The 13,137-nt window shown below is 42.7% G+C and overlaps 1 protein-coding gene across 1 annotated transcript; it reads left to right on the forward strand.

The window, feature by feature from the left end:
- Positions 1 to 298: 298 nt before the first annotated feature.
- LOC125515170 (neurochondrin family protein) lies at positions 299 to 6,588 on the forward strand. The gene is made up of 18 exons (XM_048680609.2): positions 299 to 478; positions 569 to 776; positions 874 to 1,030; positions 1,221 to 1,357; positions 1,670 to 1,773; positions 1,877 to 1,972; positions 2,063 to 2,153; positions 2,657 to 2,777; positions 2,899 to 3,095; positions 3,305 to 3,405; positions 3,485 to 3,540; positions 3,896 to 3,985; positions 4,093 to 4,192; positions 4,764 to 4,865; positions 4,941 to 5,010; positions 5,734 to 5,888; positions 6,005 to 6,059; positions 6,174 to 6,588. Exons 1-18 carry the CDS (start codon positions 476 to 478, stop codon positions 6,239 to 6,241), a joined length of 1,911 nt encoding a protein of 636 aa, XP_048536566.2. The 5' UTR covers positions 299 to 475; the 3' UTR covers positions 6,242 to 6,588.
- The last annotated feature ends 6,549 nt before the right edge of the window (positions 6,589 to 13,137 follow it).

Below are 13,137 nucleotides of genomic sequence, written 5' to 3' on the forward strand. Positions count from 1 at the left end.
GGTTGGGCCAGCCTAAGTGGCACACAGATTGTGCAGCACCTAAGTGTTAGGCGCTGCACATTACAAGTGTGGCGCCTAAGGCTTAGGCGCTGCAGTGCTGTCTGTGAGGCCGCAACTGAACCAGGGCTGCCACGCTGGTAGGAGGTGCGGCGTCTAAGGCAGAGGCGCTGCATAGTAGTGTGCGGCATCTAGCTGTCGGGCGCCGCACGAAAGGGTCAGCAGAGTGAAATTTTTTCGGAAGCAGTTTAGTTTGTGATTTGATTTCGCCTTCACGTCAAATATGTGATTTCTGCCCACGAAACCTCCGCCGACTTCCGGCTTTGTCCAAATCAGCCGCCCCCGACCTCTCCACGCCTTTCCCTCACAAAATTCGAACTTTCCCGACGCTTCCGGCCACCGCCGCCGCCCAACTCCTCTCCGACGCGGCCGTCACCGGAGGCGCTCTCCCCGCCTGCGCACGCACGTCGCCGCTCCCATGGTTCGCGGCTCCCTCCCTGCTCCGAACCCTAAGCCCCCCTCCCCCTCTCGCCGCCCGTCTCGCTCACCTCTCCCCCTCCATCTCCCGCAGGATTCCTCCCCGGCCCCCGCCGCGCCGACCGAGGCCTCGGCCCCGCCGCTCGAAGACTGTCTCCGCCTCCTCCGCGGCGAGCGCGACGAGCAGAAGCTGGCGGGCCTCCTCATCGCCGCCAACGTCTGCCGCGCCGGCGACGCCGCCGCCGTCGCCCAGGTCTACCGCGCCGTCGGGCCCCGGTTCCTCCGCCGCCTCCTCAACACCGGTAAGAAGAACCAGGGGAACGCGTGGCTACCTTGCGGTTTGTTTGCGGCGCCCGTGTCGGTGTCTCATTGGGGATTTTTGCTCTGTGTGCGCTGCAGGGCTGGGGAAGGTGGAGGGCGGGAAGGAGGAGGAGCGGGAGGCGTACCTGCGGCTCGCCGTGACCGTGCTTGCTGGGCTCGCGCGCGCCCCGGAGGTTGCGGCCGACGCTGGGGTCGTCTCCACCGTGCCCCTCATCGCCGAGGTTGTCTCCAAATCGTAAGAACTTCCCCTCTCTGTTTCCTTCTAGTACTGATGCAATTTAAGTGGTATGCGTTGAAACATTTGCTTAGCAGAGCAGAGCAAACCTGTGCGATCCTCTCGAATCTAGATTAGGCCAACTGTTTAACTGTTTGGATGCTCTGCTTTGCAACTCACATTTGCTTATGAGCTGCCAAATCATCTGCAGGCCTGATCTGACAATCACTGAAGAATGTTTTGAACTTCTCTCGCTGGTTGCCATAGCCTCTGAAGATGGGGCATACAAATTTTGTGAGCCTGGAGTTATGGACATGCTCTTCAGTCAAATCTCCAACTTTCCAGATGGTACTAAAATTTTCTGGCCAATCTCTTGTTTGCTTAATAATTCCATCTCCATCTTCCTTCATCCTACCGAGGAATGTTAGCAGTGACACTTGGTCCAACATTTTAAATTTGTGCACCTGGATGTCTGACGGTTGGTTGCGAACTCCGCTTTACCTAGGACGATTTGTATAGTATATCGAGTCAGTGTCCAAATTAGAAGTATTTACATGGGTTAGTTGGTGGATTCCATTAGGTATTGCAGTCCAACAACACATTATATTTTCCATAGTTAGGTTGAATTCTTATACAATTGCTTGATTGTTTCGTTTGTAGGTTCAAGGTGCTTAGAGCTTTCCACTCATCTATTGCAGTTACTTGTTCATAAACTCAGAGCAGACAACATGAGTGTGGAGAAATTGCAAGGCATGGCAAGCATGGTATGGCACACTGGATTGTTTTGCCTGAATATTTCTATATTTCTTTCATCTGCTTGGTTGCTAATTTGATGGTTTGATCTATAATTTTTCTATTGTCATTCAGGTGGCTTCTCTTGCTATGCTTTTCGGTGTACTTCATACGGCATTTAAATTTGAATCGCTGCACATGCTTGCGACACTCCTTTCCCAAAAAGAATCTGTAAGAGTAACCCTTTCCCCTACCATTTGTTTAATTTGTACTTTGGGGATTTTAGCTTAACTACTTCTCTGTATTTTTGGAACACTAAAGCCACTTCATGATGCTTTGAGGTCAATGCCATCCGCAATCTGGAAATCTCATATCCGTGGTGGGATTATAGACGTTCTCCAAAACCGTGTTGGTACGTCCATGCTTCAAATTTTGAAATTACATATTAATTGTTTCTGTTTCTACTGTCAAGTTGACAATATAGACCTTACATCGAAGGTTTGACCGTTTGAGGATCAACTGCATTTGCCCAGGATGAAAGTGCTAATATGTCCAACTTCGATAAACTATTATTCTATACCAATGCAGTGATAGTCTATAAACTGAAATGTGCTTAGGTCTATCAGTACCTTTTATTTTTTCTTTCTATTCTAGTTGTCTCTTCTATAACTTGAGTTTTTTTTATTCTTGTACCCATAAGCCGTAGATTTGGTTTAAATTTTCCTACAGCTTCAGGGCAGGGGCAGTTTGTGTAGATTGTTTGGAGCAACAGAACTGTACTATTTACTCACTAAAGGGAGGTACAATGTGCTGTAAGAAGAAATTTTGTAGGGCAGAAGAATGAATCCTAACCAGTGTTAGAATTCCCCTTCCTTTTTGACATGGTCATGACACTAAGTATTTCTCCACTTTCAGTATCTTCCGAAAAGCTACAAGCTCTTCTTTTGGCGGAGTGCATGATGTCCATACTAGGCGAGAATTGGTTGTCAGAAGATCATAAAATCCTGGATAACAAGAATGCGATCTCCGTTGACAAGTACGTTTCACATCATCTGTTGCATCTCTCTCTCTGTCTCTCTGTCTCAACAGATAAGCAGCACTCTGGATGTACTTTTTTTCATTTTATATAACAAGTTAACAACTTCTAATTTCTGTAGATTTGTCCTGCTAGTCCTACAATCTGCAAGAGTTGAAGTTGCTGTCCTTCTAAACGAACTTGCTTTTTCGAAATACGAGTCATCAAAAAGTTCTCAGATAGATGATGCCATCATCCAGAAACAGAGAAACCTGGCTATATTGTTTTCACTGATGGAAAGAATAATCAAAATGATATCAGATGCCAGTAGTGGTGAAGGTATGTATACCATTTCCTTCACTATTTTTGGTTCCATGGGCTGCAACGCTTAAGTAATATGTTGCCATTTCTTCTTTTATATTTATAACATTCAGTTTTCACCTTTTGTATCTTATGGAAGTTTGTCATTAGCTAATAGGAAGCTTTAACGAACTGATTAAAGTAGTCATCTTGCGTTCTCTTTTAAAATAAAATAAAACCGTATGCAGGTGAACCAAGTCAGACCATCTGTGAAAAGACCATAATGCAGGTAATTACGGGATTAAATGAGACAATCAGCTTAGTGTTGGACTTCCTGCAGGATGCAAAGGTAAATATTTGAATCTTCTGAATTCTGATGATATGAAATTTAGTCTTGGAAGTTAATCTTACAGGATGAAATTTGACAGGATCATGGGCAAAGGAAAGGTGATGATCTTTTGGCAGCTGTGAGAATAGTAGGAAGGTGTGCTTCTCTTCTTCTTATTATTATCTCTGCATTCTACCCCCCCCCCTCCCCCCCCCCCCCCCCCCCCCCCCCAACTAGCACTATGTAAGGGTCTTTTCTAAGTACTAGTTCCACCTCATGGTTGTACTTATAGTGACGAACTGACTACTCAGTTTGATGGGAATGGTTAAGTGTGTCACTGCTTTTGACAATAACAAACAAATAATGTGTACTTTAGCCACTTCATATTTTCCTATGCACATCATTCACATAAGCTGTTAAACAAAATTATTGATTATTGTACGAGTGAATTGTTTCAAACATCCTGTAATCCCTTAAATAGAAGCTACATCTGTGTGTTACTCTGTTGCAGCTATCTGGCAGAGGCACCATATGCTTGCCAGGAGAAGACTGGTCATCTACTGGAATTTATCTTTTCTATCGAAGGTCAAGATGAATCAAGGTATTTGCTTGCCCATTTTGTGCTCAGAAGGTGTTGCGCATAACCGAGCATCTTCCTTTGTAGTGCAATTTATTGATGATGGTACCAACTAACATTCTTGCCAACAGCCCCTTCTATTCTGTTCGCTTCATGCTTCCAATGCTATCACAAATAACGACGACAGCTGATGGATATAGAACTTTGGTGTCATTTGGAGGCTATAAAGCAGTAAGTAGGCATATTTGTTAACTTTATAATAATTGTGACTCCTTTGCTTATTTTGTCCTTGAAATAATTTATAATGCTGATTATACTTGTTCATTGTAACACCCATTTTCCAATTTTAAAATTATAATTGAACCTTTTATCATTTCTGGGTATCTTTCTGGTTTACTAATTTCTAGAAAAAAATAGTTTTTGCAAATATAAATGTATTTCTGAACAATCTGTGGTGTTCAAAATTTCTAAATGGAATTGTAGTCTGACCCCCCCTCCCTTATGCACCCTGGCTTAGAGCTAGCAAGAGCTAATATTCAGTGTTTATACAAATATTATTTTACCTTGGTACAGGGGTGTTACATTATAAAGGTGACATGGCATAGTTGTGGTAGTTCCTTCTAGGTGCTAATCACATTATATGCGAGGTTTACTATTTGAAGTGACTCCATGAAAATATGAAATGACTGCATTATGGTTCGTCAACTGTTCAAATAGAAATTTCGCATAACACAGTTGTCATTTTTTGTTCATTTTTTTTCCTGCGACTGTACAACTCATTTGGTTGTTTTTGTGTTTACAGGTTATAGACTGCCTCATTAAAATGACCGAGGAGAATGGAATGATGATCGACGATGGTAGCATGTTTTTGGCATGTGATACTATCATAAACATTATGTCAAATGTGAGTAACTACAAGGTTCAAGACAGTCTCTTACCTAGCATGAGAAAATCTAATAGCATATTTGTACTTATGTAGAGGAAGAATTATCCTATTCAAATGGAGCCTTGTTTCATCCACCTCTTGCAAGCACTTACTACATGGGCTGGTACATTCTGCTCCTAATTTCTTTACGTAAGCTTAAATGGATGTACTTTCATATTGTTTTGTAGGGTGGCTCTCAGTTGTAGGCATTTCAAATTTGGGAATAGACGATTGCCTCTAGATGTCTGCATCTTGTTTATTCTCAACATTGTAACTGGAATCAAGCATACTTCAGAAATTACTTCCCTCTGTTGGTCTGTGCATAGTTGTCCTGTCGAAGGTTCAGAAAACTGTTCTGATCTTAAAACCGCTGCTGGGCAGTTTACATCTATTTTTTATTTTTCAAATTCTTACAGATGAGCTGTTGAAGTTTTGATGTCTAAGTAGTACAAATACACATCACTGCAAACATTGATGATCAAATGGTGTCATTAATGTCGTAAATCAGCACCATTTCAAAACATGTCAGATCATATATGGACAAACTTTGATTGAAACCCGGCACTTGTTTCTGAACCATGACCATGGCAAGAATTTTATTGCTGCTTGAATATCTGCCTGTTGGCAGATCTGGCATCTGTTGCATGTACTCCTATAGCAGGATACTAGGATCTAGCTCTGGTAGAGATATTGATTAGCCGAGGAGAGATGAACTAATCCATACCTAAATATCACGCTAAATATTGATACCCATTTTCCTGTTGATTCTCTTCACGAGATGACCAGTAGCTCTCTTTTGTCTTGAATGTGAACTTATCATTAAGTATGAATGTGTGTGAGCTTATAGGAACAACAGATGCTTCATCAGTCGTCATGACAGCATCCAGCTTATGCGCCATGGTGATGGAGTTGACATCTGAAGAGTTCCTCTCGAGCTGCTCTGGTTTTGACCCCAAGACCCTTGGGAGTTTGTCTGACCTTATTGTCAGAAGCTTGCGTCAGGTAACCATGACATCATCTCTTCAGTTAGTTTTTTCCTCCTGCCTCCTGCCTGTTTGCTTCTTTTTTCTATTTCTGGATATGCTTGCTTGATGTTGGCTTTCTGAATTGTCCTACAGGATATCCCTGACGATGATAGCGAACAGCTTAACCAAAAGCAAATCATTGCATCAGGTAAACACAGTAACCTGTTGATCTTACAAAAGAAGAGGAAGAAAATGCGGCCCTCATTTGATGTGTGTCATGTGAAACACCATCATCTAACTTCCTTTTTTGTACTGATTGCAGGTTATAGGCGCTGGGCTGATCGATTCCCAAGTGTTAGAAATGTTGTGCATCAGCATGTATCTGTTTGATCTTCTCTGCCCAAAGAGTTGTCTGTTGTGAATGAAACCCTGCAGACGGGGAACCCAACGTGCAAGTGTCCCCTCACGGTTAATCGCTTCCTTGGTGGCCATTGGTTCTTCTGTGTATCGCCCGATGCCCTTACGTGAACACTCGTGTGAGGGCCATGCAGGATAGGGTTGCAGACTTGTAGCTGGCATGTGTTTTGCACTAGATTGGATTACATGAAGTGAGAGGCTGAGATGTTAGTACCATACATGTTTTCTCTGCCATTCGAAGAACTGGACTATTTTGTTGTAATGACGATGTATCATGTGACATGTTCAGTGTAAAAGAAATGACATTTGTTCGTTCCTTATTTGCACCTCTGCCTTCTTATTGTTATTTCCGAATTTACTAACTGCCAGGCCAGCCAAACACAAAATCACTAAATCTAAGAGTACGCACGTCAAAATCAAATCAGACATAACACCCAAAATTGGTTGTCGCATGAGATTTTATTATTGGAAATCAATGTCCATTATTTGACATGATGCTAGAGTGCAACTCGGTCACAAACGACGCAAACGCAGTGACTGTCAAAAATAGGCCTGCCGGTGCAGTAGGCTTCCTTGACGTGGTTCCACACATGCTGGCACCAAAGCCGGCATTTTATTGTTATGCACGCAATGGCCGGTACACTGTGTGTTTGGCAATGCTCTGCAGACAACATACATACATACATCAGTAAAACAATTCCAAATTAAAGGGTCATATTCCAGGCCACATTCATGACGACTTGTTCTACTCCAGTTGGAAGTTAAAAGGAAACACATACATAGGAATAGAGAGATCAATTTCGTACCAGCGTGTGTGGAATTTCCTAGTAGCAGAAGCACCATAAGGCAAAGCAGAATAGTTTTCCTCTCCATAAGACCAGACACCAAACTTCTTGTTCTCCTTTCTACTACTTGGGGTTCAAGAAGCATACATGACGTGCTATATTTATAGACTTATTATAGAGAACATTTACTGCTTGTTCACTCAAACAAGATATACAAAGATCTTTGATCATATCATTGTCAAGGCAGTCTCAGTGTACTATCTAAATCTAATAGCATTGAATATATGATATACCGGGAGGGCCGTTTTGGCTCTGGGGTGCATATGATTCTTAAATTCAAAATAAATAGTAAATAAAATTTAAAAATTCTGATTCTTTTTTGTAGATGTTCTTGTTAGTGTAATAACTGTGCTTGATAATTTTCATGCGAAATGGGATGACGGTGCTTCGTCAGTGAAAAAAAACAAAAATAAGTGTAACATTTGGAGGTAACATTTGTCGTTCGACTTGTTTTTTCTTTTTGCACAGATCAAAATACTTGATCTTTCCTCCTAAATATTTGCAGGTAGCATTTTAGTGTGACAATGAATACATCTATTTTTTCAATTTTTTTGGACGTATGCAAAAAATATTTTTGATGGGCGGGAGCATATGCTCCCAAGAGCCGAATTGGATTTCCTATATCTTAGTGTTGTATCTAGTACAACCCTCATTTAATGTCTTCTGTGAGAGAATTCTGTCGAAATGTCTTGGATTTTCTACCAAGATCTATATCTAGATTAAGGTAAGGTTGCTCTCTCTTTCCTCATTGAATTGGGTACCACATTAGATTTTTGCTTAGTTGCATGGTTAAGATATAGTACACAATGTAGCATTGTAACTCCCTCATTTGTACAAACTGGTGTTGGGCTAAGTCCCTCCACATGGAGGTGTGTTGGCAGCCCAATATCAGCCCACACAAGTCCAACACATATGAACCGTTGATCTGTTCTGCATCCAACGGCTGTGAGTATTTCCTGGTGAAGGGAGCAAGGAGAAAACCCTAGACACTCCACCCCTGCTGGTGGTGGCTGCCATTCGTGAGAGTGAGAATGAGCGCACACAAGAAGAAGAAGCAGAGGTTCTGTCCAGATTTGCTGCATCTGACTAGATAGTGTTCAAGCTGATGGTTGGAGGCTCAAATGTGCTTGGATCGACCCCAAACTTGGTGAGCTCGTTCCTTACTTTGCGTACTTCAATCTGGTTAGCCGGTTTGAGGATTGGATCAGTGGAGCATCAGATTTGAGAGTGGTTTTGTCAGCTCTGACTGCTGCAGTTTCAGAACAAAGTAGTTTTGGGAGACGAACAGTTTGGGTAGGCAAATGATGTCTGATTGAGCTGAAATTTTGAGGGGATGTCAAGAACTCATGTGTCTACTTGTCTGCCAAATTTGGTGCTGTTTGGTTCAGCGGTTTAAGAGTAGTTTGCAAAACACTGAAGGGTACAGAAGCTGTGTAAACTCTGCTTTGCTAAAATCTTGCTTCTTGTGGTTGTTGTTGCTGTTGCCGGTTGGCAACGTGAAGAGTGTGTTGTAAATCTCTCTAGAGGTTCTAGAGCAGACTTTGTACTCATCATTCTCATAGTGAAGTTGCATGGATCGGTCGGTCCACAACCGTGGTTTTTTACTCCTCAAGTAGAGGAGGTTTTTCCACGTTAAATCTTGTGTCACATGTGCATGTTGTTTGTGTTATTCCTCTGCTTACTTGTTGGTTAAAACTGTCCTCAAAGTTCATCACAAGTGGAGGGGGCTGTGTAGTGTGCATATTTGCCATGTCGGTGAATTTGTGCAGCGCATTGTTGCTATCCAACCCCAAAAAAGTGGTATCAGAGTCTTGATTTGCTTGTGCAAATTGCTGAGTTTCTTGTGGTGAAAGATGGAAGTGAATACCAGCAGGATGATATCTTTGAATGGTACAAATTATCAAGCATGGAAGGGCAAGATGGAGGACTTGTTGTATGTGAAAGAATACTGGAAGCCAGTGTTCTCCACTGAGATGCCGGAGGGCATTGAGGAAGGTCAGTGGAAGGTACTTCATCGCCAAGCTTGTGGGTTCATCTGGCAATGGGTCGATGACAATGTTTTAAACCATATCATTGATGAGACACATGCACACACCTTATGTCAAAAATTGGAAGAGTTGTTTGTCCGGAAAGAAGGTACAAACAAGATGTTCTTGATCAAATAGTTGATGTGCTTGAGGTACAAAGAGGGCATTCTAATTGCAGATCATGTGAATACATTCCAAGGCATTATAAAGAGCTTTGCTGCTACTAGGCTCATTAACGGACAGCTGGGAGACCTTTAAGGTCACGGTTTGCAATTCAGCACCTAATGGAGTTGTCACTTGGAATCTTGTGAAAACCAGGGTACTAAATGAAGAGTCCAGAAAGGTGGCTGAAGCTTTCCTCACATTCAGAGGTGTTGGTCACTCGGTCCAGGAGGAGAAGTAAGAGCAGAGGTCCAGGTAAAGGGGCAGAAAGAGGTAGGGGCAAATCAAAAAGTAAGTATGCTGATTATGAGTGCCATCACTACCATCAGAAGGGCCACATTAAGTGGCAATGTGACAAGTGGAAGAAAGACAAAAAGAAAAAGAAGAAGCAAGATCAGAAGCAAGTTGACAGTGATAGTGACATAGAGGGAAACCGAGTTACTGCAGTAGAAGAGGACATCATGCTTGTTATGCATGAAGAAAATGAGGGCATATTTGGTTCCGCTGTTGAGGAGAAGATCAATGTTGTTTTTGATGAACCATCAACCTTGTGGATGGTGACGAGATGATTTGGATACCGGACAGCGGTGCTACCATTCATGCTACATCTCGCAGAGAGCTCTTCACTAACTATATATCAGGTGATTTTGGTGTTGTGAAGACGGGGAACAATGACAGAGCAGCCATCATTGGAAAAGGAGATGTGCATTTGGAGACCGCAAATGGTACAAGGTTAGTCCTCAAATCTGTGAGGCATGTCGAGGCACTTCGTCTCAATATTATCTCGGTTGGTTTGCTTGATAGAGATGATTACTTGAGCAGTTTTGAAAAAGGGCAGTACAAGCTCACCAAAGGCAACATGATTGTTGCAAGAGGTAAAATGGTCTCAGTGTTGTATCATGTTCATGCTAAACTCTTTAGTGCTTCTGTCAATGCACTAGAGAAGGATGATCATTGTGCTCTATGGCACAAGAGACTTGGGCACATGAGTGAGAAGGGGATGGCAGTGCTAGTGAAGAAAAAATGTTGAAGGGTGTGAAAGGATTTCACATCAAGAAATGTTCAGATTGTCTAGCAGGGAAGCAACCAAGGTTGGAAAAAGCGCTAGGCGTAAGCGAGGCGGTTGGCCTTTGCTTAATGCCTAGGCGGTGCTTAAGCGCACTAGGCGTGGCCTAGGCAGTCATATAATTTTGACTATTAGGGCATGTTTGCGGTATTATATACACATACACATAATTTATAGCATATAAATTATTAAACTAACATCTAATGTCCATTGGAACATGTCCCATTTGGGTTATCAACAAAATATGACATGATTTCTCGCTTGAGTGGACAATTTATTGCTTGCACTGCCTAGGCTTCCGCCTCTGCCCTAGGCAAGGCGGTTGGTTATGGCCTAGTGCCTAGGCGTGCCTAAGCGCCACCTAGGCACTGCTTTTTCCAACACTGGAAGCAACACCGAGTTGCCTTCAAGACTCTACCTCCTCACAAGAAGCCCGAGAAGCTGGACTTGATACATTCCGATGTTTGCAAAATGTCGGTAAGATCTCTTGGTGGTGCTAAGTACTTTGTGACTTTTATTGATGACTTTTCTAGGAAAGTTTGGGCCTTCACTTTGAGGACCAAAGATCAAGTACTAGGTGTATTCAAGCAATTCCAAGACTCGGTTGAGAGAGAAACTGAGAAGAAGATCAAGTGCATTCGCACTGATAATGGAGGAGAGTACATTGGGCCATTTGATGCATATTGCAAGCAGCAAGGTATTAGGCATCAATTTACTCCCTCGAAGACACCACATCTGAATGGTCTTGCTGAGAGGATGAACATGACAATTCTAGAGAGAGTTAGATGCTTGTTGTCAAGTGCAAAGCTATGCAAACACTTTTGGGGTGAGGCTTTGATAACTGTAGTTTATCTTATTAATCTCTCACCAAGTTATCCTTTGCAGGGAGATGTTCCTAATAGGGTCTGGTGTGACAAGGACGTCTCATATGACCATCTGAAGGTTTTTGGGTGCAAGGCCTTTGTTCATATTCCTCAAGATGAAAGGTCAAAGCTTGATTCGAAGACACGACAGTGTATCTTTCTTGGCTATGGTGGTGATGAGTTTGGCCACAAGCTGTTTGACCCTATAGCAAAGAAAGTTGTAAGAAACCGTGATGTTGTGTTTGTTGAAGACCAAACAATTGAGAATATTGTGAAGACAAAGGGGCATGTTCCTCCTCAGCAGCAGCAAGCCATGATTGATTCTGACCCAGTTCTTGCAGCTCCAGCTCCCGTGCAAGTTGAAGCAGATGCAGAAGATGTACAAGATGATGTACATGGTGGTGCAGGTGAAGAAGATGCTTCCCAGCAGCAGCAACAAGAGTATGATGCTGAAGTTGATGATCTGGATCAGCAGGAAGCACCAGCACCAGAAAGTCCACCAGCTGCTCCACTCAGAAGATCCAACAGGGGTCGAATTCCTTCCAGCAGGTATCCCTCAGATCAGTATGTGGTGTTATTATCTAACGGTTCAGAACCTGAATGCTTTGCAGATGCAATGGAAGGTGAGCACAGGAAGGAGTGGAAAAATGCTATGCAAGAAGAGATGGATTCCTTGCATAAGAATCATACTTATGAGTTGATGAAGTTGCCCAAGGGCAAGAAAATTTTGAAGAATAAGTGGGTCTACAGAATCAAGCAAGAAGAGCACACATCACATCCAAGGTACAAGGCCAGGCTAGTTGTAAAAGGATTCGGCCAAAGAAAAGGCATTGACTATGATGAGATCTTTTCTCCAGTTGTGAAGATGACATCCATAAGAGTAATCCTTGGCATGGCAGCAAGTCTCAACTTGGAGGTTGAGCAAATGGATGTGAAGACTGCATTCCTTCATGATGAGTTAGAGGAAGAAATATACATGGAGCAACCTGAGGGGCTTCTTGTGAAAGGCAAAGAAGACTATGTGTGCAAGCTTAAGAAAAGTCTCTATGGCCCGAAACAAGCACCAAGACAATGGTACATGAAGTTTGAAACTGTCATGGGGAAGCAAGGCTACAAGAAGTGTAGCTCAGACCATTGTGTGTTTATTCAGAGGTTCTCAGGTGATGATTTCATCATATTATTGCTCTATGTTGATGATATCCTGATTGTTGGCAAGAATGTCTCTAGAATTGCTAAGTTGAAGAAGGAGTTGAGCAAATGTTTTGCTATGAAAGACTTAGGTCCAGCAAAGAACATTCTCGGAATGAGAATTGAGCGAGACAGAAATTGCAACAAGTTGCACTTGTCTCAAGAGAAGTATATTGAGAAGGTACTTCAGAAGTTCAGGATGGAAAATGCTAAAGTTGTGAGTTGTCCACTAGCAGCCCATTTCAAGTTGAACAGAAAGCAATGTCCTACCACTGATGAGAAGAAAAAGGAAATGCATCATGTTCCTTATGCTTCAGCGGTAGGGAGTTTGATGTATGCTATGGTGTGTACAAGGCCTGACATTGCTCATGCGGTTAGTACTGTGAGCAGATTTATGTCCAATCCAGAAAGACCTCATTGGGAAGCTGTGAAGTGGATTTTGAGATATCTCCTGGGCAGCACAAATTTGAAATTTTGTTTTGGTGTTGGTGAAGCCAAGCTGATTGCTTTTTCAGATTCTGGCATGGTTGGAGATGTTGACAGAAGGAAGTCTACTTCAGGTTACTTGGTTACCTATGCAGGGGGAGCGGTGTCATGGCAAAGCAGGTTGCAAAAGTGTGTGATACTGAACACAACTGAAGCTGAATTCATTGCTGTAACAGAGGCGAGCAAAGAACTATTGTGGCTGAAACGGTTGGCTTGTGAGCTTGGTTTTAAG

This window comes from Triticum urartu, chromosome 6A (assembly GCF_056163025.1).
Source record: "Triticum urartu cultivar PI428250 chromosome 6A, HENAU_Tu73, whole genome shotgun sequence".
NCBI lineage: Eukaryota > Viridiplantae > Streptophyta > Magnoliopsida > Poales > Poaceae > Triticum > Triticum urartu.